Genomic DNA, 22,960 nt, shown 5'->3' with positions numbered 1-22,960 from the left:
ACCTAAAGGAGTTGGAAAACCCTAATTCCAAACCAATGGTGCACATGGACTCCAGGATCCTGAAGGAACAAATGGCGTATGAACCTATTGTTGGTCACCGGATACCATGGGACTGCATCTCCTGACGTTGCTGCACTGCCTCATAGATTAGACCTTTAGATCAAAGGCTCAGGGTGTGGCCCCATACGAAAACCACCTACTTCGGTCTGGGCAACTGGGAAGTATCGCAGCCCACACACCAATAAAATGAAATGACGATATTTACTGAAAATACTATTCACGCTTCGATTAAAAGTCAAACAATTCACATTACCATTATTATTAATATTACCATTATTATTATTTAACACGTCACTTATTCATTCTCTTTTATTCAAACTTTTTGTATCCTTATTTTTTCAACTTATACAGCAGCACGCCTATGGTGGAAACTCTGTTCTATCCAAACGATCTCGAGTCACTGACTGGTCAAAAATTGATGCTACCACCGAATACGAATACTAAAAGTTTTTCTGAAATCACGTGCACCATTCATATTGACGTCCTTCAACGTTCACACATTAATGCAGATCGGACAACAGATAAGGCTGGCTATGTCTTTAAAAAGTCTTAACATCGACGTTTGTTGTCTATCCAAGACCCGTATTCAAGACTCTGGTGAAGTCCTACAAATTCGCTCTTCACCTGTCTTGACATCAGGGCTGCCTTCGATTCGTTGGACAGGACTGTTCTCTGGGATTGTCTATTGAAGAAGGGTGTGCCTGAGAAGTTCATTAACATCTTAAAGGCCCTATATACAAACACCTCAGGCAGAGTGAGGGCATACAACCACCTTTCTCCATTGTTCCATTCAAGCAGTGGGGTTAGACAGGGTTGCTCAATCTCACCATTCTTCTCCAACTTTACCATCGATGACAATTTGAAAACAGCTCTGATGGATATAAGTAATGGTGGTGTGGATCTGTTGCCTAGAGAAAGACTTCTCGACCTTGAGTATGCGGATGATATTGTCTTACTGTGCGATAATGTCCAACCTATGCAATCCGCATTTAACCAGTTAGCAATCAGTGTCCATAGGTACGGTATGTCCTTTGCACCTTCGGAGTGCAAAGTACTTCTACAAGACTGACAGGATCGAATCCTGTACTTACCCTAGGTGATGAGGAGAGTGAAGTGGTCGAGACGTTCGTGTATCTAGGTAACTGCAAAAGTGCCGGGTCCGAGAGACGGTGCAACACAGTGGCTAGAGACGTTATCAGATATGGCTCAGAATAGAAGCCAATGGTGATCCTGCTGTAACCTTCTTTTACTTTCTTTATAAAGTGGTTGTAACTTCCTTAACTGAAAGAATTCTTCTGGTTGTACCTTTCCGTTCCCTCCATTATTATTCCTATTATTACACTAATCTGTGCTTGTTATCGTTCTTCTTTTTTCCCTTTCTTTTTTCCTTCCCATTCTCGTTGTTTTATGTGGCGTATATATATCTGGTCTCAAATCAAGGGAAAGATTGCTTACTTTTTGTGAAACGACCAAGCGAGTAATGTGGAGGTTAGACTCGGGTTATAAGCCAAATATGGCAGATCAGCTGATGAGGTTTTAAATCTTTATCGACTAAGGTGGACATGTCATATATATCTAAACAGCGTCTACCTTGATGGGTGATGTCAGCTAGTTGAGAAAAGCTAGTCGGAGGAAAGCTAGAGGTACCCAGAGCGAAACATGGAATTAGCCCATTAATTTACTGCCTATTGGTCCGAACCATGTTGATAGATGTAGACTACCTAGTCGGGGTATGGGTGATTATTGTAACCGATGGCTGGAAACGGGGTGACATAGTTCAGAATCGTTAGCAATGAAGCATGTGCATTTACTCTTTGTCTTCTCTTAAGTCTTGAGCTCTTAATTCACCTAATAAAACTTTTTTTACTTTAAAAAACAGATCCATATTTTCTGTTTGAATTTTATTTTCTATGCCTGATCTCCCCTACTACCACTAATACTTTACTGCCTCTACTACTCCAGGACTGGTCTTAACAAACTTATCTCGTTATGCTAATGGAATGTGGCAACTTGAAGCAATGAATACATGTCCCATATTTTAAGTTGCGTATGACTGATTAACTGATTGATCATTGCTACTACATTATTTCCATTTTTTGTAATTTATTTTGTCATGTTGACGTGATATGACAACTTGAATCAACGTACATCTTTATTGGGCTCTACCTCGAGGATGACTTACCAACTGACTGGCAAACGTTTCTCTGCAAACGAAGAAGCTCATGAATCGAAGCAAAACAGAAAGTTATAATGAAACACAAGAAAGTGAACGAAATCAATGTACAGTTCGAATGTCTTATTCTTACGTATATACGCGCAGTTAGTAAATGTATTGTTTTAAAAAAACAGGTTTTGTAACATGTTCAGAAAAAACAAGCGAAAAAAGATAATGGAGGTTAGGTAGCATTTCGTATAAGTATCTCTTTCGTTTAACACCGAATGTATGAGAATACGCAACTGTTATTGAACGATAGATCTTAATAGTTAATATTTTCCAATTATAATGAAATCCTAATACGATCCATATATTCTTTTTAATAACAAATGTTTTCTACTTTTTGTGATAAAAAAATATTTTTTCTAATTAATCCACAAAAACTTTCCTAACGAGCTATTTCTAGTTGGATAAACATTGAGTAAAATTTTAATCTAACGCTCGTTATTTCTCTTACCATCAACAATTCCTAGATCAGACCGATAATCACTATTTACAAATATAGTGGCCAACTGATTCATTAGAGAATATGACCATTCAAAGTAACTCCTATTGGTCAATAGTGGTCAGTTTATATATATATATATATATATATATATATATATATATTGAATAAAGATATCGTGAAATGTAAACAAAAACAATATCGTACATACAAATAGTACTGAGTTCTCCAATCAATTGACAAATTCCCTTGTTTTTAATTCTATTAAATATTTTAAAATATTTAAGGCAGTGTTACGGTCAAAAGGATGAATGTGGCATCGATTTATTTAATATTTAACATAGTTCGGTATTAGATATATAATCATATATGAATTGAACAAAAACTAACGGTCCACTTAGAACTGGTTAAGAAGAATTTGTTTCCTTTAATATCTGATTAAGACAGTGTTTATTGGAAAAAAATCGATATCAAATGGACAAAGTAGAATTGCCTAATTTCCAATCAATCAATCAATTCTCAAAGTGATGACGGTGATCTATAACACAAACTGTATTGGAAATTACCCATACAAGAAGTGTTATACAGGTAGAATATTAAACTAGTAATGAGAAATTTTGTAAAAATACGAAACAAAGACTGGATGACCGATGGTGCAGCTCATACATTATTGAAGTGACGACTGATTTATTAGGTGGATGAACCTTCAGCCACTAAATCACAAGTTTGAAAAACGCCCCACCTACCGAGTGGTATCAGTAGCCTTCACGTTTAGATTGTGCCTCTAAGCCAAGCACAAATCTGCACCTGGCAAATGAACTATATCACTAGAAGGAATCGATGGCTAGCTCTAGTTTCGAGCTGTCTTTTACCAGTGATCATCAATATGACTATAGAGCTATTCAAGAAAAACAGATATTTCCCAACATTGCGTAAGTAAAAGTAAAAAAGGAATACAGATAAACAGGCAACAAAAATACGTAAGTGATAAAAATTTTCGATATTTCATATGTGGAGAAATCCGAACACTTCACTTCTATTTGAAGTTTGTGCTGGTGTTGTTCGGAAGAACATTGAAAGCTCCACAACCAAACCATCCAGCTCAGAGAACTCCACCTGAAAACCCTAGAGTCTTGATAAACCCCCCTATACTAATCTAATTAATCAAGGAAATTCACTCACTTATTTACTAACAGGAATGATTTATAAAATTACCGTGAACAAAAGTGTTATACATTACCTTTAATAGAATCATCAAGTTTCGATGTCACTGACAGTACACCACTATCTTTGGACTGTTCTTCAATAAGTTTAGATGATATATCTGGATCTGAAAAGCAAGAAGGAAGGTGTCAGCTGTCATACGTTTGAAAATATATTGAAAAATATCTTAAACGCAGTTATTCAATTCACACAACAAATTTACAGAAAACTTGATTCAGTAATTATGTCTGAATTCATTACACGAGTTGTGAATCATGCTATACTGTATTTAAGATATCGATACTGTTCTGTATGTATTAAACGAAATGCAACCAAAACCTGAGAAAGTTGAGTGTTGTTCAAGCCAACGAGTCGTGAGTCAATAATGAAGTAAATACTAAGTTCATTGGGATAAAATAGGAAGACATACTATGTGAGTGTATCATACTTCATGACAATGAATCAGTTAATTTTGTGGAACCACAATGGTTGATTTAAAAGGCATAACAGATTAACACCACACAACATAGGATACTTCTTTTATGTTTAAGAATGCTATTAATGTGGACCATAATTTTAATAATATTTTCTTAATACCTGTTTAATTAAGTTAGAAATTTGAACCCTATTTCACTCTTTTCCCCAAGCGGTCGGATAGTGTGAATATTTACAGGAATGAGTATATATGTAATGGAAAATCAAATTATTTTTTTAATAATTAGTGAGTTACATAATATCTCAGTACGAAAGTGAAACAAATTTCATCAAAAAACCAAGCCTAGGAAATAGTCTTGTTCAATGAAGAATTAACTGAAACAAATATATGTCAATCAACTGGAAAACTCTTTTTGTAGCGTGTTTTGGATAACCGATAAGATTGTGAAATGAACCACGATAAGCCTTTACACTAACAATCAGCTAATAACTAATGGCGAATATCAAGATAACAAAAATCCTGACACTTAATTCCATGTGATTTGTGAGTCTACAAACGTTAGATACCTGGAAATAAATAACAGAAAACTAAATCAAGACCTCATACATTTTAGCATTTTTTAACAAAGTATTTGGGACTATGAAGAAACTAGCATTTCATCAAAGTTTGAAATCAATGTCAAAGAACTTCATCACCAAATCACTTTAAGTTTGAATGCTTATCTACTTGGTTCAAAGTCACACTTTATCTCTGAGTTGTGATTAAAACGAAATACGTGGAGTGAAATTTGAGCTTGTAATCTACAAGTTGAAAACTAACTCTTTAAATCGCTAAAATAATGATCGCAAAACGGAATTGTCGAAATAATGAGCTGCAGGTTGACTAAAAGTAACCAAAATAACTACATGAAGGATAAAATAATGACAACCTAGTTCATAAATAGCACAATTTCTATCAATTTTTAGATCTTGATCTAAATATCAAAACTGAGTGAGCGATAAATTGACTCAACAGAGCTAAAATAAAAAGCTGAATCACACGAAACCATTTTGTTATATTTCACTCAAATCATGAACTGATCGAGGTTAAAACGCCACTGAAAACGTGGAAGCAGTGGAAGGCCATTTCGTCCTAGCACAGAACTCCTCAGAAGTACGCATTCACGATTCCGCACGCGGAAATCGAACCTAGGGCTTTTGGTCGTGCGTGCAAACGTTTAAACTCTAGACCAATGAGCCACCATCCAATAATTTTAATGAAACTCAATAATCTCCACAACCCTATGCTTATTTCTTTATTTATTTATTTAAACACATATATATTGGTACAAAAGGGCACCAGATACATATGCGCCACACAAAATAATGAAAGTAGGAAGAGAAAGGATGAAAAGATAACGCGGACTAAAATGTACAACCAGAAGACTCTTTCAGTTAAGAAAGTTAGAACCACTCTTTATGTAGAAAGTAAAAGAAGGTTGCAGCAGGATCGCCACTGGCTTCTATTCTGAGCCATATCCGATAACGTCTCTAGCCACTGTGTTGCACCATCTCTCAGACTCCAGCCAGGGAGTCGTGAAGGACCAACAGAAGCTAGCCCTTTGCAGCTCTCTTTCATACCACGACACCATGTCATACACTGACCTCCTCCGCAAATAATGCACGACGTGGAAGTCTCTGGGACGACATTCGTAAAACATGTCCAAGCCAACGAAGTCGGTGTTTCAAGATGGTGACACCAATTGAATTATCGTCTCTGAGCCCGAACACACGATGCCGAACCTCTGCATTATTAACATGGTGTTGCCACTGGATGTCAGCAATCCTTCGGAGACAACGATAATCAAACACAGAGAGTCGTCTAGCATCCTCAACTCGGAGAGGTCAGGTTTCACAAGCATAGAGCAAAACTGCTCTCATCGACGCGTTGTAGATCCGACCTTTTACAGCCAGACTAACATCACGAAGGCGCCAAAGATGGCCCAGATTGGCATAAGCCGCTCTGGCTTTCATTATACGTGCATCAATCTCATCACTCACGCCACCACCAGCACTTATATAGCTACCTAGATACACGAACTTCTCAACTACTTCAATCTGCTCACCATCCAGGGTGAGTACAGGATGAGAATCCTGCCAGTCTTGTAGGAGTACTTTGCACTTGGAGGGTGCAAAGGACATACCGTACCTGCGGACACTGATTGCCAACTGATTAAGTGCGGATTGCATGCCTTGGGCATTATCGCACAGTAAGACAATATCATCCGCATACTCAAGGTCGAGAAGTCGTTCTCCAGGCAACATATCCACACCACCATTACTTACATCCATCAGAGCTGTTTCCAGGATGTCATCGATGGTAAAGTTGAAGAGGAATGGTGAGATCGAGCAACCCTGTCTAACCCCACTGCTCGAATGAAACAAGGGAGAAAGGTGGTTGTATGCCCTCAATCTACCTGAGGTGTTCGTATACAGGGCCTTTAAGATGTTAATGAACTTCTCAGGCACACCCTTCTTCAATAGACAATCCCAGAGAACAGTCCTGTCCAACGAATCGAAGGCAGCCCTGATATCAAGAAACACTACGATTGTTGGCCTGCGATAAGTATGACGGTGTTCTAACATTTGGCGGAGGGTGAAATGTGGTCAATGCATCCTCGACCAGAACGGAAACCAGCCTGCTCCTCGCGAGTCAATCGTTCTCGGGTTTTAAACAACCTACGAAGAATGACAGAAGCCAATAGTTTGGACGCAATCGGAATTAAACTTATCCCCCGATAGTTATTACAGGAACAACGTGAACCCTTTTTAAAGATAGGGACGACTATGGACTCATCCCATGATGTTGGAACACTTTCTTGCTCCCAAACCTTTGCAAACAACACAGTCAGTCCCTTAGCCAGAAAGTCACCACCATCTTTAAAAAGAGCTGGAGGTAAGTCATCTGGGCCCGGTGATTTGTAGCGCTTCAAGAGTTGGAGTTCCTTGCGGACTTCCGCCTCGTTTGGTGGATCAGTCGTCACCGGCCATGAGGGGCAGGACAAACTGGTTGATGTTGCCGGAGCAGCAGGCCAGTTGAACTGCCCTTCGAAAAATTCAGCCCATCGTCCAAGACGTCGAGAGATGTTAGTGATTGGCATCCCATCATCCTCGTAGATTGTTTCACTCACACCAGACTTCTTGCTGCCAGTGGCTCGGATGAGTTGGAAGAGCTTCCGGCAGTTACCAGATGCAGCTGCTGCTTCCATCTCATTAGCACGCTCCGACCACCAGGCTTCTCGGTCCTTACGCAAGCTTTGCCCAATTTAATTACGTAACAGCCTTCGTTTGTGGTCAAACTCACGGTCACCCAGAGTAGACCGACGGGCTTCCATCAGTTGTAAGGAGCCAGAAGAAATCCAGTGCTTGTAAGCGGGACGTTTCGCGAAGCCGCAAGCGGCTTTACTCGCCATTTTCATGGCGTCGTGAAGATGCAACCAATGCTCATCTATACTTTTCGGTGGGATGGTAGCTAGCCTAGAGGCTAACTCCGCTCGATACTTACTTGCAACAGATGTTGCAGCCAGTTTACTAACATCGATCCGTTGGTGGTGGTCAATCCTTCGGTCACTGAAAAGTAAGGTGAGATTGGCGCAGACCAGGGCATGATCAGACTCCAGATAGGTACTCCAACCCTATGCTAACACTTTGTTATGCTAAAACAAGTACGAATTTGCTCGGTATTCTAAAAATTAACCATTTACGTAATTGGAGTTACACAGGCACTCTGTTAGTAAAGAATTATAAAAATTTAAGTCGGTTATATTCAACATATTATAACACATTATTGACTGAAGTCAAAAAGATGGACCACTGAATTTCAGTTCAGTGAATAAATGCTATTATACTCACTAAGGGATTCGATGATGAGACTTCTTCGTCTTCAAACATGTTTTACTTAATGTAAGTTTGTGATGAATATTACTTATATACTTTGGGACCTTAAAAATAGATATTTGAAGTATATTTAACCGTTTTCCATTGGAAGCTGTTAGTAGGTAGTGAAGACAATGACTCATGGATCTGAACGCCATCTACCAACCAAGCTTTGTATGGCTGAGTAGTCCTATTAATAACTAAACAATGCACCTGGTTTAAAGAAGTTGGAGGCAACTGGCATTGAAATAAGTATTGCTACACTGCATTTGTATTCTTCATAATACCCAATGCCTGATGAGCAAAAGACGAATACTTTAGCTGAGTAGTCCAATGAATACTATAAAGATAAAGTAGCTCAACAAAATAAACTTCCATTTCAACAACGACACACAGACACACCAAACAAGTTTTACATAGGACACAACGTACTTCTTTGATCCTACTTCTATCCAACACTAAAAATAACCAGGAGTTACAAAATGACCCTGGTGTACCTAGAAGCATCTAGAAAAGAAGTACATACATCATTGAATAGAAAATCAACTCAACTCAATTACTTAAGAATTATATGTGTGTGAAACGGTTTAATGATAATTTTTCACCACCTACTTAACTATTTTGTTTTTAACGTAAAAAAAAATAGTAATAAATCCATAAATTTTTTCACGATGAAATTTTGAATATAAATCAGTTGAAACTGGACATCGTTGACTATTTTTTTTATAGCTAAGTGGTAGTCAACTTTAATAAAGATGAAAACAGAAATGAGAATAGTACATACACATATATATTTATAAAAGAAGACTTTTTCGTCATAGTGAATAACCTTGACCGGTTAATGTTTGTTTGTGTGTTAACCTTTGACAAAATAAGACAAACACATCTGACGCATGTTAGGGTTATTTTATCATAATTATTATTATTTTATTATTATTACCATACTACTACTACTACCAACATACTATGAAATCTGTAAGACGTTAACAGCACTATGAGTGAAATAAAAACAGACGATGACCTATAAAACGAGACGAGACTAGAGAAAAAAAATTAGACACTATTACAACTATAAGGTCAAGAAAAAAAGAGAATTAAAGAAAACTTACGAGTGGTTTGTTTAAAAATGTGTATAATATATATACATAAAATGTTAAAATTTAATAATCTAAATACAAATTGACCTTTTTTCAATATATTTTACAATAAATTAAAAACTAAATTGATTAAAAAGTTCTTGATCAATAATTTTTTTTTCAAACTCCAGCGTTATTCAGCTGGATGTACCTGCATCTCAGAGTTGATGTTCACTCTGGGACTCGAACCCAGTACCTTTCGCTTTAAACGCTATCTCGTTATCCACTCGGCCACTGAGTCCTGATAGCCACTTGCTTGTGCAATGGGGTGAAGTTGAAATTTACTTAGTATTGTTTTAAGCGAAAGGTACTAAGTTCGAGTCCCGAAGTGAACACCGACTCTGAGATGCAGATATACCCAGCTGACGAGTCCCAAATAGGACGAAACGCGCGTCACTGGATTCCACTGCTAACCACTATCCACCTTTGCTTACCATGCTTGTGAATTTAGGCTATATCGAGGCAATACTCACATATGCCAATTAGAGACTGACCAGTTGCAATCCTAAAAACATCAATAGGAAGATCCAAACAAACAATACTAAGTAAATTCTAGCGTTATTCGCTTGCAGTTTACACATTTCTTAAAGTAAACTAAATGAGAATTGATCGTTTCAGACTGTTGATTTATTTACTAAGCTGTTGACATACTATTTCGCTATTTGAATGGATGGATAATATCATTACTACGTTAGTTACAAGCAACCTAGAGCCTGAAACTTATATCCATTGGTCAAAGTTGTTACACAATATCAAAACGAACCCGAGTGGTAGAAAAATTAGACACCTAGACACTATTATTCGAGAACACAGAATGAATTCCAAGAATAAAAAGTATAAGATAATTTTAAAACTCAAGTTCGAAGGGAAGACAAAGAGTGAGTGCACCTACCCCATTGTGAACGATTTTGAAACACGTCACCTAAAGTCTCTGATCATTGGTTTTAATAATCACCCAGACCCCAGCAAGGTATTCTGCATCTATCAACATGGCTCAGATCAACGGTCGATGATTTTATAAATTGACTACATGTTTCGGTTAGGCCAATCATAACTTTGTACGAGTCTAACCCAACCCTACACCAACAAATATCGTAAGTTGAGACAGGCGGAGATTGGGTACATGTAATACATGTCTCAATCACCACAGTCAATCAAGACTCACAATCACAATAACTAATTCGTCATTCTTGACTAGTCCTCTGCATCCAACTTCAGAATAGTTAACTTAGTGGTCCTAACATACGTGAGTAATGCTTAGAAGGCATTTACGATCAAATACTAGCAACCTACGAATATCCTTTATTTTCAAAGGTTAAATTTCACTATTAGAATCTTGACAAGACCAAATAATGAAATATAGAATACATGTTTTACTTTAGATGTCGATCTGATCAACCAAACATATTTTCACATTTTTAATTCTTTCCAGATTGACTGGATATCTACATACATATCTAGTGACACTTGAAAACACAAAAACAGACCTATGTTTATTTGCTTCCTGAGCAACACAAAAAGATTGTTGACAACAAATAACCATTAGAAAGGACGTGATGAGCTAAAGTGATTATTATGCAACATAATGAAGTAACATTTTGTAAATGTAGGTAGTTGGTAAGGTCCTGTAGACTTAGGTTTTGTGTTGGTTGGCAGCCGTTAGCAAAATATAGCCGAAATATTGATAAGATTAATGGTCCTTGTGACATCCACACCTGGACCATAGTGAAACAATCACATATACAAGCAATAGAATAATAATTATATTCACAGAATAAAGTGAATTATTGTATTAGATCAGGTTAAATAGTTAGAAAACAATTTTAATGAATGGTTGTCAATCGTTATGTCGAGATTTCGTTAAAAATAATTCTCTTATTAGGTAAAATCATCTCGGAAAAAATACAAAGACCAAAAAGGACTGAACAGTTATTTCGATTTTGTTGCGAACTTATCAATAGCACACAATACTCGATCTCATGCAAATTCGAAATCAGCACTGTTAAATCTCTTGGTAAGTGAGATACCACTGATCTACTAGGTCGAAATTCTTCGAGTTCAGTCAACGAGTGATATGGAGCGATTCGTTGATATGGAACAATAATTCTACAATGACACTAAATTGGGAGACTTTATATTCACGAAAACAACAACCAGTTGAAGAAAAGACATTAACTAATATTCATTTAAATTATATTGATTCATAAATAAACAATCAAAACAACATATTCCTACAGAGAAAGTAATTTTTGATGACTAAAAATATGCGGACTTGTTACCTAAAAATTATCTACGTTTTAAGTTCTGACTGATGCATGGACATGAAACCAAGTTACACAACATAATCGTTTATTTAGAACTGAATTTTTCGAGATTACACAGTCAAGTATTAATATCTCCTGAAAACAAATAGAAAAGCGGTACTCTGCTGAGAATACAACTATTTGATAACAACACATACTTAGTGAGATGATGAATATCGTTCTAATTTTACCAGTGAATTACTGGACAAGTTAGTTTGATGCAATATATTGCAGAAATCTAATGTAATAATTTCATTTATGAAGCCAAACTCTAATTTTAGGGCGAGCAGGGTAGAACAGAGAACTAATGAGAGATAGGTTATCGTAGCCTGTGAATAACAGGAAATACAATATCAATTAAAACAGTAATTGAATTCGAAATGAAACGGAAACTTTCATAAGAAACCAATACTACAAAAACTATATAACAGTAAGTTAGATGCAATACGAAGTTATTCTGAGAATATACACTGACTGAAAAAAAGTTATAAAACATATATATACATATACATATGTAAATTACCAGATTTTAATTCAATTGTAGAATTTTTTCTATAGCAATCATGTGAATTAGGATTTATTGGAACATAGATTCCATTCATATTACCAATAGTATTCGTAATGTTATTATTACCATTACTACTACTATTATTATTGTTATCATTACTATTGGAAGATGATGTTACGCCATAGAGTGACAAAGATATATTGTCTTGACTATTGGATGATTGCAAAGTGCTTGAAACAAGACAGTCAAGTGGTGTACAATCTGACAAAAGTTCAGAAAGTAGTGCACCCGGTTGTGTATCCACATTATTCAAGAATGAGTCATATGATCGATTGACAGCGGACGATACAGAAAGACTACCCAACGATGAATCCACAGATGTTTGATTAAACTTCATGGCACGGAAGATAATTTTGGTAAATGATTTTATATCCACAATTCATCGACCCTGAATGTTTTTAAACAGATAAGAGATAATTAAAGTAAGAAAATAGGATAAATAATGCAGGAAATTTAAATACATATAATTCATTGCCGCATTTATTGGAAACTTTAAATGATACTTGACAATCGTTTGCAGCGAAAAATGAGAAGCGCGAATAAACCCATTCAATATTACTTCGCCAATATCTAGAACACGGAGGGTCCACCTGGGGGAGTTGAAAAACCCTGATTCCAAACCAATGGTGCACATGGGCTCCAGTATCCTGAAGGAAACAAGTGGCGTATGAACATATTGTTGGTCACCGGCTACCATAGGACTGAATCTCCTAACGTTGCTCCACTGCCTTGTGGATTAGACTTTTAGGTCAAAGGATCGGAGTGTGGCCTCCTAAGAAACCACCTGCTTTAGTTTGGGCACCTGGGCAACATCCCAGCCCTCATACAAATCAAATGATTTTTGAGGTGCATAGATATTTGATGCCTCACTGTGCTAATGTTTATGTTTAAATAAATAAATAGGAATTCTAATGAGGCTTACTGATAGGATAGGGAGAAATTATTGCAGTACATATGGCCATCTCAGTAGACTTTCAGTCGAGTAACACAGATATCTGATTTTCAGTCAATGGGTTGCAGATTTGCTTGACACAAAACTTCGAGAAGTCAAACAATATTACTCATCCTTATCAAATAAAAACTCGGAGTCTAGAACATGGATCGATTGTTATTCCAAAGCCGCCAAGTTTTATCATCAACTATGAAAACAATAATAAATTAACTCATTCACAAGGTACTTGGGTATAAACCACACCCTAAGTGCGAGGGTTAATGATACTACTCCATTATCCAAATCAAAGTAAGTAGAGCGAAACTCGAGCTTAAGACTTAGTGTCTGAAAGACAAACGCTCTAACCATTAAGCAAACGCTTCAAATATATGCTAAAAACATTGCTTCTAATATATACTACTAGCACTAGCATCGAATACTAGCATATTTTAGAGACAATGTTTTTGAATATCTTTGAAGCATGAAGAAATTACCTGTCTTTCCATTAACTGGACTCCAAGGTTGTCGCAATTCAAATTTAGTTGTCAGTGCCTCAATTTCAAAACATGAGACGTCAGTATTACATGGGAACGACAACACTAGTAGCTTAATAAATAAACAACAAACATTTTGTAGTAACTTACCATGAAGATACAACACGTTAGCAATAGAAGTTTATCTTTACCGAACTACATTGATATATCGGATATGAATTGAGCTTAACAGTCAGATCTTAATCCACTGGCTATTGAATAACCTATGAAACACACTCTCCAATAGCCTATAAAATCTAGTCGTTTATTCATATAATTTATAGACTATATGTTATATTGTTACTTTAGTACTTAAGAAAAAATCCATCCTCTTATAGCTGATAGTGATTTACCTTCGATCTTATTTCATTCAGGACTTGCTTTAAAAATACAATCTTGTGGGGTCATATCATATTATTGGCCATTATCTGTCAAACGGTATACTGTCTATTCACCAAACCGTAAAAACCCTCCAACCACGAATAGTGCATAAAACAACTATTAACAAAATTCCGAACATGAGAAACGATTTGAATCCCATCCCCAATAATATCTCCTGGATCGTAAGTGGTTCCTTTATTAATGCAATATACTTACTAGGCATCTTTTAGTAAGATAATGTCAGATTATTTAGTTCTAACTGATTCCATGACAAGATTTCATCTGTTTTACAGTAGAAAGATTAGTAATTCAGACCTAACCTGACGAAACTCGGTAACCAAGCGGTTTCATATAATCGGATTTGAGCCATAAATTGTATGCGAGCTGCTAACATTACTCGGATCACCACATAAAAGTAGATAGAGAAGAGTTGGGGTATGCAATATAATGGTTGGAAAACGAGTGCTCAACACACTACGCTACTGATTTAACAATGGTAATAAGTTAAGCAGGATAAATTTTACCCACTAAATACTAACTAATAACCACTAACAATTATCTTTAGAAACTTGAGGAGCTTTTCCGATGTCTCTCTATAAAATAGCATATCCTTCAACTAACTTTTCAGGGGCCAATCTCCCGACAAGTTTTATTTATCGACTTGAAATACGTATATGAAAGTCATATTTCGTGAAGAGTCTTTTGATTGCCTTGAGGAGCAATCCTAGAGTGTTTGGGATGGGATGTTCTTCCTTGAAATGGAAAAGGGTGTTTTACAACTTGCCATCATCAGTACCTGAGCTGACGATAAGGAATTAAGTAGTTCGGAGCGTCGACTGCTTAACTTATCTTCGGAACCTTATTAGCTCGGACTGGTTGACCTCTGACGAAATCTCTGCACGGATGCAGAAAGCCCGATTGGCATTATCCGAATTGCGTCACTTGTAGAGTAGAGGAAGATGTCTGTCTTCGAACCGAGTGGCATGTATAGTGCTCAGCTGTTTGATCTACTTTATTGCCGCGAAACATGGTCTATAATATCCATATCTTTATTTCTTCTTGTACTACATCCTTATATACAATCTTTCTTTTATATCTTACCATCATTAAATTAACTACTTCTATGAATTCGGTGTTGATCTTGTGAAGTATGGCAAGTTGGACCGATGGATATATGTGCCTGGTCCTAAATCGTAGCTGACTGACTGAGCTATAGTATTTTGAACTTCAATTAGAATTGGGGGGCTGTTTGGGAGTGGTGGGTAGTTAAGGAGTAGCTGAAGGCCAGCTAAACTGTTCTCTAAAGTGTTCCGTCCACCGTTCTAAACGTCTGGGCTGAGAGCAGATGTTTCTTCTTTTTCCGAGACCGTCGCACTTACATTTGAATACTTAATTCCAGTTTCTTTTATTAGTCTGAAGTCTATTATAAGGGGCACCGAATACATATGCGCCGCACAAATCTCATTTGATTTGTGTGAGGGCTGTGATACTACCCAGGTGCCCAAACTGAAGCAGGTGGTTTTCTTAAGGGGCCACACCCCGAGCCTTTGACCTAAAGGTCTGATCCACAAGGTAGTGGAGCATCGTGAGGAAATGCAGTTCCATGGTAGCCGGTGACCAACGATTGATTCATACGCCATTAGTTCCCTCAGGATACTGGAGCCCATGTGCACCATTGGTTTGGAATCAGGGTTTTCCAACTCCCCTAGGTGGACTTTCCGTGTCCACCAACCAAGAGAAGAGTTGTCTGGTGTTGCCTACAACCGCTGCCCTTTGCATTTCTTTTGCTCTCGTTGCCCACTACTGCCCGCAGTAATTCTTTAGACCTTTGGTTAACCTAGATCTGATATTTTTTCGCTCTTCATCGTGCTCGGAGCCTGATGGGATGAGTTAACGAGAGTGTATCCGTGCAATAGATGTCACAGAATTCTGCTTGTTTTCCATAAACCCATGGTTTATGAAAGTAGAATACATGCGTAGGCTGAAGGTTTTTGACCATAGGTGTCTTCGAAGCGCTGCTTACGTTTCGTAGAATAATCGAGCAAGCAACGCTGAGGTTAGGTATAGGGTACTTAACAAAGTTGGCAAGTCAGTTGGTGAGGTAGTGAATCTTCATCGACAGAACACGCATATGTCTGATCAACCCCTACCTTGATGAATGATGCTTAAGAGTGAAGTAGGTTCGGAAAAAACTAGAGGCAGCCAAACTAAAGCGTAACATTAGTTCATGAAGTCAATAACTGCTGGTCTGGGCCATGTTGGTTGATGCAAGTTACCTGGTTGGAGTCCACGTGATAATAGAGATCAATGGTTGGAGGCTTTAGGTGAAGGGACACAAAATAGTTCACAACAGTGCAGATGCACTCACTGTTTATCTTCTCGATTTTGAATTCCAGTATTTCTCTACCCGTAACTTTCATCTCCATCTTTTAGATCATATCCCCAAGGTTTAGTCGTTTGTTATCATTACCACTACATCGTTTTGACCTCCTTTGTTATTTTTTATCTCATCGTTTTAATGAGTATGGCAACCCAAACCAATGCACTTCTGTTTTAGGCCCTATGTACACGATTTCTGTATGTCTGTGGGGTTGACTTGTCTAAATCAGCTGCTATCTTTCTTGCTTTATGTTAGTAATGAAATTTTAGACAACGATAGGAGCTTGAGGTTTGATATCGATCTTCCACACAGCATTGAACTTAGTCACCAAATGACCCCTTATGTACTTGATAATGAGTTGCTTTGTTTGTGAGCCAGTAATACTATCCAGTTCCGTAGACCAAAATAGGTGGAACGGGGTTTAAACACGTAACCTATTGAGTGGGAATAGTTTAACCACTATTAAATATTTGAAGTGATATGATTCAATATCTGATCTCTTCTATGCATCGTATTTCCAAGTACAAGGTTATTTATGGCATATTCCTTATGTTTGTCTTTTCAGTACCCCTTGTGTTGTCCACACCCTTCCCATCTCTTTAACTTTCTTTTATTGTGTTGAAGGTTAATGAGTTGGAATCGTACCCACCCCTTAAAATGTGTACTCAGTGCCAAACCAAAGTTTAGAATCACGACCAGGGTAGGTTGTAACAATTATATTTCACAGGAAGATCAAAATAGATAAAATAAAAAGGCTGTATGGAGCACTCTGAAGAAGTGGAGCTATAGAAATAATTAAACATACCAAGTGAAAATGAAACAGTGACAGTAAATAAATTAACCAATGAAACCCAGGATGGACGTGATGTTAAGATGTAGATATACAAGCGAATACACGTTTTCCTGACATACATGTCTCGAAGACACTAAACTTGGGAACCGATAAACCATAAATTTGGCTGATGAAACTTGTTTCCAGAGTTGTCAAAGTGTACAGAAATGGACGTTGTGAAAAATTGATAGGATAGCGCGGTTTTATGTTTGTAACCTTGGAGCTTTTAGGACATGGATTCAAAAAAATAAGTAAGCCGGAATTTCGCTCTCCAATTCGAAAACGCATACACTTATTTGACTCAAGACTAAAGAGGTAGTAACTAAACAAAGAGCAACCCAACCAGCTATAGTTCCACAAAAAGACGGACATCACAAAAATACGATATGGCACAACCTGTGCGTTGAGGTATATTCCCATACCATGCTAGCAAAAGGACATGGAGATGATAATAGGACCCACAAATAGAGATGGACAGAACTAAATAGCAAGTAGTTCCAATCAATAAATCTTAGCACGTAACAAACAACCCAATAGTAAAACCTTAAACAAAAACCGAAGTCTTACAGTGGTTAATTAAACGATTTTAGTTTAAAAACACCACAAATATTTCATATTATAAAGCATGTCTTCCAATCCTAAACATATAGATCCAAGATCTTATTCTTTTATGCAGTCCCTCTTCAACAAGCTAAAACTGAAGTTTCACAACTGCTAGGTCCTAACAGTCCGACCAATAACAATGGTGACGCCGCTAATATTCTGGTTGAACAGTACTCCCGGACATTTCAACCGACCCACACTAACTGTATTGATGAAAGCCTCATCTGCAACTGCACAGGACTCTCTGAAGTAAACCTGAGCGGTGACTTGGTATGCCGGAAACTGCAGCACCTAACAGGACACTTCTGGTCCGGATATGGTTCATTCTGGTATACTGAGTGAAGCAGCTTCAATCCTGGCAACACCACTTAGCGTGATGTTCTCACACTCGCTAAGCCGAGGTACATTGCCGGAAACTTGGAAGCTGGCTCACATCACACCAATTTTCAAAGGAGGTCGACGCAGCAAACTGCCAAGATACCGACCGGTTGCTCTTCTCCTTATACCTTCAAAAATCATGGAATCCCTATTATGCGACGGTATACACGACTGCTTACTATCCTTAAACCGTTTTTCACCCCAACAGCACGGTTTCAGGAAAGGTCATTCCTGTATAACCAACCTGCTGACTGTGGTGGACAGATGGACAACCATCCTTCATCGCTAGGGGGAGGTCGACGTCATTTACCTTGACTTCTCAAAAGCTTTTGGTAGGGTCAACCATATGTCTTATCAATAAGCTCAAACGACTAGGTATCAAATCACCTTTAACTGATTGGCTCACTTTACATCTAAAAAAAATCGACACTTTAAGGTCAGGGTTAACTTCACTTTTTCTCAGGCTATGGAATGTCCTAGTCGGGTCCCCCAGGGTTCAGTACTAGAACCTCCCCTTTTCTTGGTTTACATAAATGGTCTTCCACAACAGCTATCGTCTGACTTATTACTTTTGCTGATGATGTGAAACCTGGGAGAGAGAAATACGCGACGAAGAGGATGTACTGACACTTCAGAAGGATCTGACTCGACTTCAAAGTTGGGCAGATGACAACGGCACGAAATCAGTTCGGGGACTCAAATTCAAACCTTACGAAGAGCGCCTCCAAACAAACAAAGGTCAGGGTTAGCTCCACTCTCCCTCAGGCTATGGAATGTCCTAGTCGGGTCCCCCAGGGCTCAATACTAGGACCTCTTCTCTTCTTGATTTACATTAACGATCTTCCTCAACAAGTTTCATCTGATGTATTGCTTCTTGCTGATGATGTGAAACTTTGGAGAGAGATACGTAACCATAAGGATATACTAGTACTTCAGGAGGATCTGACTCGACTTCAAAGTTGGGCAGATGACAACGGACTTACTTCAACACTTCAAAGTGTAAAGTAGTCCATCTGAGACATGTTGCAGACTATAGCTACAACTTAGGTAACTCCTCTCTAGAAGTTTCCCAAGTCGAAAAAGATTTAGGAGTGTTGGTACCCTACGACCTGAAGTCGTATGCGAACTGTGACAAAAACGCCTTTCAAGCAAACCTTGCACTGGTAACATTGAAGCGCATTTTTGGCCAGTTTGACGGAAGAACTTTCCACATAATCGTCAACAGTTCTATTTGTCCTCATTTAGAGTATGGAAACATGGTATTGCCATTCATCACCCAAAAAAGGACACTGCAACGTATCCAACGTCGAGCCACGAAATCAGTTCGGGGACTCGAATTCAAGCCTTATGAAGAGCGCCTCCAATTATTAAACCCTTACTCGTTACAGTACAGATGTCATAGAGGTGACCTTCTAATGGCTTTTAGCATTTCTAACACTTCTGGACATCCCCTTAAACATCTACTTAAGTTTAGCTCCAACACAAATCTAAGCGGTAACACCCAGAAACTGGAGACACAACACAGCAAGACGTACTGTGAAAACAACTTCTACTCCTTAAGAGCAGTTAATTGCTGTAATTTACTGCCGAACAAGCTAGTCCAAACAACTTCCCAGGAGCCCTTTAGGAGAAAACTCGACATATTCTTAAGGACTAAGGATAGTATCCCATGATTTACCAATTTAGGGTGGCTGGTTTGTAGCTAAAACAATGAAAAGGAGTTTTCAAAAACAAAGATAACTTACGGACATAATACGACATTTTTATGTAATTTAGGAACTTACAACGGAACGCAAGAACAATATACAGTGAAACAGTAAACAAGTCAGCCAGGTTGACTAGGATTACTTACTGGATGGGAAAATGACCATTTACTTTTTGGCATAATTATTAACAACAATAGTCTATGAATATTTCAAAGGACAAAAAACACATATCCGAACTAAGTCACATATCCATGTGGAGATTCCAGGATTTGTACCGACCAAACTCGGAACAGCCGCTTCAGTATTGGTCCCAGTATCCTAAACCCTTTTGTAAAAAAATACAAACCAACAAATTCTTTGGTAATCACTCATTGATGGTACATAACAGTTATATATCTCTGGATGCGTTTACTATAATTTTTTCAATTGATAATCCTCAACAAGTTATTTTGATTTGATAGTGTAGCTGTAAATAATTCCCCAAAATCAATAGCTTTCTAAGTGTTCGACATTGGATGCTGACCACGTTGTTTAAGTGGACTTGTTTAACTGAAGGCTTTCGGTCATGCATCCGTACCAGATCACGTTGCAACTCGGCGTGGGACACAGCTCCTACGTTTCCATAGTCAGCTAATAACGAACGCCTCTCGATATATTGGTAACGTATCAAATATATCTTTCCTACCTCTTCTCGTCTGACTTCTGATTTCCTTTGGCCGGGAACGATCGAATATAGAAGGTACTACTGGTCGCTAGTTGTAAAACTAGAATATCCGTCGTATCTTCAATAGGTAGTTAGAAAACGTCAAATGGTTCAAATGGTTGTGGACGGAATAGAAGAAGGTTTCGCCTACCGAGCTTCCGTATCTAGTGGCAGTAGATCACCAATACCTCCAGACAGGAACGAGAATAGGAAAAAAAGAAATTGGTACATCATGGGATACTATCCTTAGTCCAGTTTCCGGCATACCAAGTCACCGCTCAGGTTTACTTCAGAAAGTCCTGTGCAGTTGCAGATGAGGCTTTCATCAATACAGTTAGTGTGGGTCGGTTGAAATGTCCGGGAGTACTGTTCAACCAGAATATTAGCGGCGTCACCATTGTTATTGGTCGGACTGTTAGGACCTAGCAGTTGTGAAACTTCAGTTTTAGCTTGTTTAAGTGAGACTACATGACAGAATGAGCTATAAGGATTGTTGACAGATCTACTGATAAGCTTTATCTGGTTTTTAGCATATTTTTTGTTTAATGGCTTTAGTGCGTATGTTCCTTTTATGTTTGTATTGCGTGTACTTGTGGTTGTTACCAGTTCGTTTGTTTTCCGCCTGTCAGTGTCTTTTGCTGCTAAGCAAACGAAAGATTCGGTTTTCTATGACTGTAGTTTGTTTCTAGATTTTGGGGACCATTTAAAGAACAGAAGAGTTCGCTCGTTCCAATAATATCTCATAACGTCTGTCATTTCGCTCTTCCAATCTTTGTTTGTGTAACTCAATTTATTATTTCCGAATGTCAACGTATTTATATTTCAATCTCCATTTCCCATATATCCTTCCTTGCATTTACATCCCTTTGTATCCCGTTTACTATTTTCTTGATATATCGTTAAGTGGAGCTACGAAATCCAAGGTATTTTTCATCGTTAATCTTTTCTTTAAACAACAACCCACTGATTATTCTAAGGTGTATTTTTGTTGCATGTACGAGCTCAAATTTATTCTTTCACGCTTTTCCAGGTAAAACAATTAGTAATTGAATTGCTTTATATTGATCCGGCCAAATGCATGGATTTTTCACTTCGTCGAATATATGTGTGAGTTGTATTTTTCCAGGTATGGTAACTTTTTCCTGCCTATATTTGTTTATGCAAACAGTTTCCGTAAAGTCCTCTCAAATATGTACATGTGACTGTTTGCAAAGTTAATAATGTCTCCTATATTCACTATTTGAATAAGATTCTAATGACTGATTTGGCCTGTAACTGACCATCTTCTATATACTCCGACCTGATGGAGGGCAACACATTATTATTATTAGCTTTATTCAATATTATATTTTTCGTACAATATAGAATTCTCAGCACAAAGTACTTTAACAAGTTTCCGTTTCTTACTTCTTCGTTCTTCCTGACGATAAATATTGAGTGATCGCCAGTTAGAAGTTAGCAGTTTAGTCAATCGACATCTGGATAATGTACATTCTTCTCGCTGCATATTGCCAGCAACCACGATATCTCTGATTAGGCCTTCTGTAGCCTTTACAGCGAAAGGTCTTACACTTTTCAGAAACGCAACGGAATAGGTTGTGCGATTAATAAGCATAGTGATGTATTAAAACAAAGTTAGATAACTTGTTGAAATATCTAGATGACAGGAACAGGTAGCCCAGATGTTTAAACAGGCCGCTATCTTTCTCTTCACCGATAACTGTCCCTAGCCTTAAAAGCCCTTTGACTGAATATCCTGACTGCAAGATCCATTTTGAAGGTTTTGTGTGTGAAAATCCGCTCATGCATACATTTACACCTTGTTCTAATTGGTTTCTTTAGATGTACATTTTGTTAGTCATTTTGATGCCATTTGAGATGGCAAAATTTTGTTTTATTATGGTTTTCTCATTTTACTTTCGCTTCGCTGAGTTTTTATGTTTCTTCAGGAACTTCACTTACGTTATTTTAGTTGATACTTGGTCTTGGCGGCGGCCACATTGACTGTTCCCCCTTGGATTGTGTTGCTTGAGTTGACTAGGATTGTTCATTTTGATTTTGAATTGAAGCACTTTCCAGAATTGGAAACAATTTTTGTTATAAAACAACAACGTTTTATCTTTTGAACGGATTTTTACTCGATCTATCCAGAAAGGATAGATGGCTTGATCGTTTATTAGGGGAACATTTATTGGTTAAATAACTGAGCCCGATTGTTCATTTGTACTTATAA

General features: G+C 37.7%; 1 protein-coding gene and 1 non-coding gene across 2 annotated transcripts in view; both read right to left on the bottom strand.

Moving 5' to 3' along the window:
- Smp_157540 (putative smad) overlaps positions 1-12,675 on the bottom strand; it is a 33,195-nt gene extending 20,520 nt beyond the window's left edge. The window contains exons 1-2 of the mRNA XM_018794996.1: positions 12,236-12,675; positions 3,961-4,050 (exon numbers count right to left, since the gene is read on the bottom strand). Of these exons, the coding sequence (XP_018649353.1) occupies positions 3,961-4,050; positions 12,236-12,617 (472 nt within the window). The 5' untranslated portion in view covers positions 12,618-12,675. The remainder of the gene's footprint in view (positions 1-3,960; positions 4,051-12,235) is intronic.
- Positions 9,580-9,646, bottom strand: Smp_tRNA_01668_Gln_TTG.1.1. The gene has a single exon. It is a non-coding gene (tRNA).
- Positions 12,676-22,960: the final 10,285 nt, after the last annotated feature.

The sequence above is a fragment of the Schistosoma mansoni genome, chromosome 1 (genome assembly GCF_000237925.1).
Source record: "Schistosoma mansoni strain Puerto Rico chromosome 1, complete genome".
NCBI lineage: Eukaryota > Metazoa > Platyhelminthes > Trematoda > Strigeidida > Schistosomatidae > Schistosoma > Schistosoma mansoni.
Note: the sequence above shows the minus strand (reverse complement) of the source record. Positions and strands in the feature narration are given on the sequence as shown.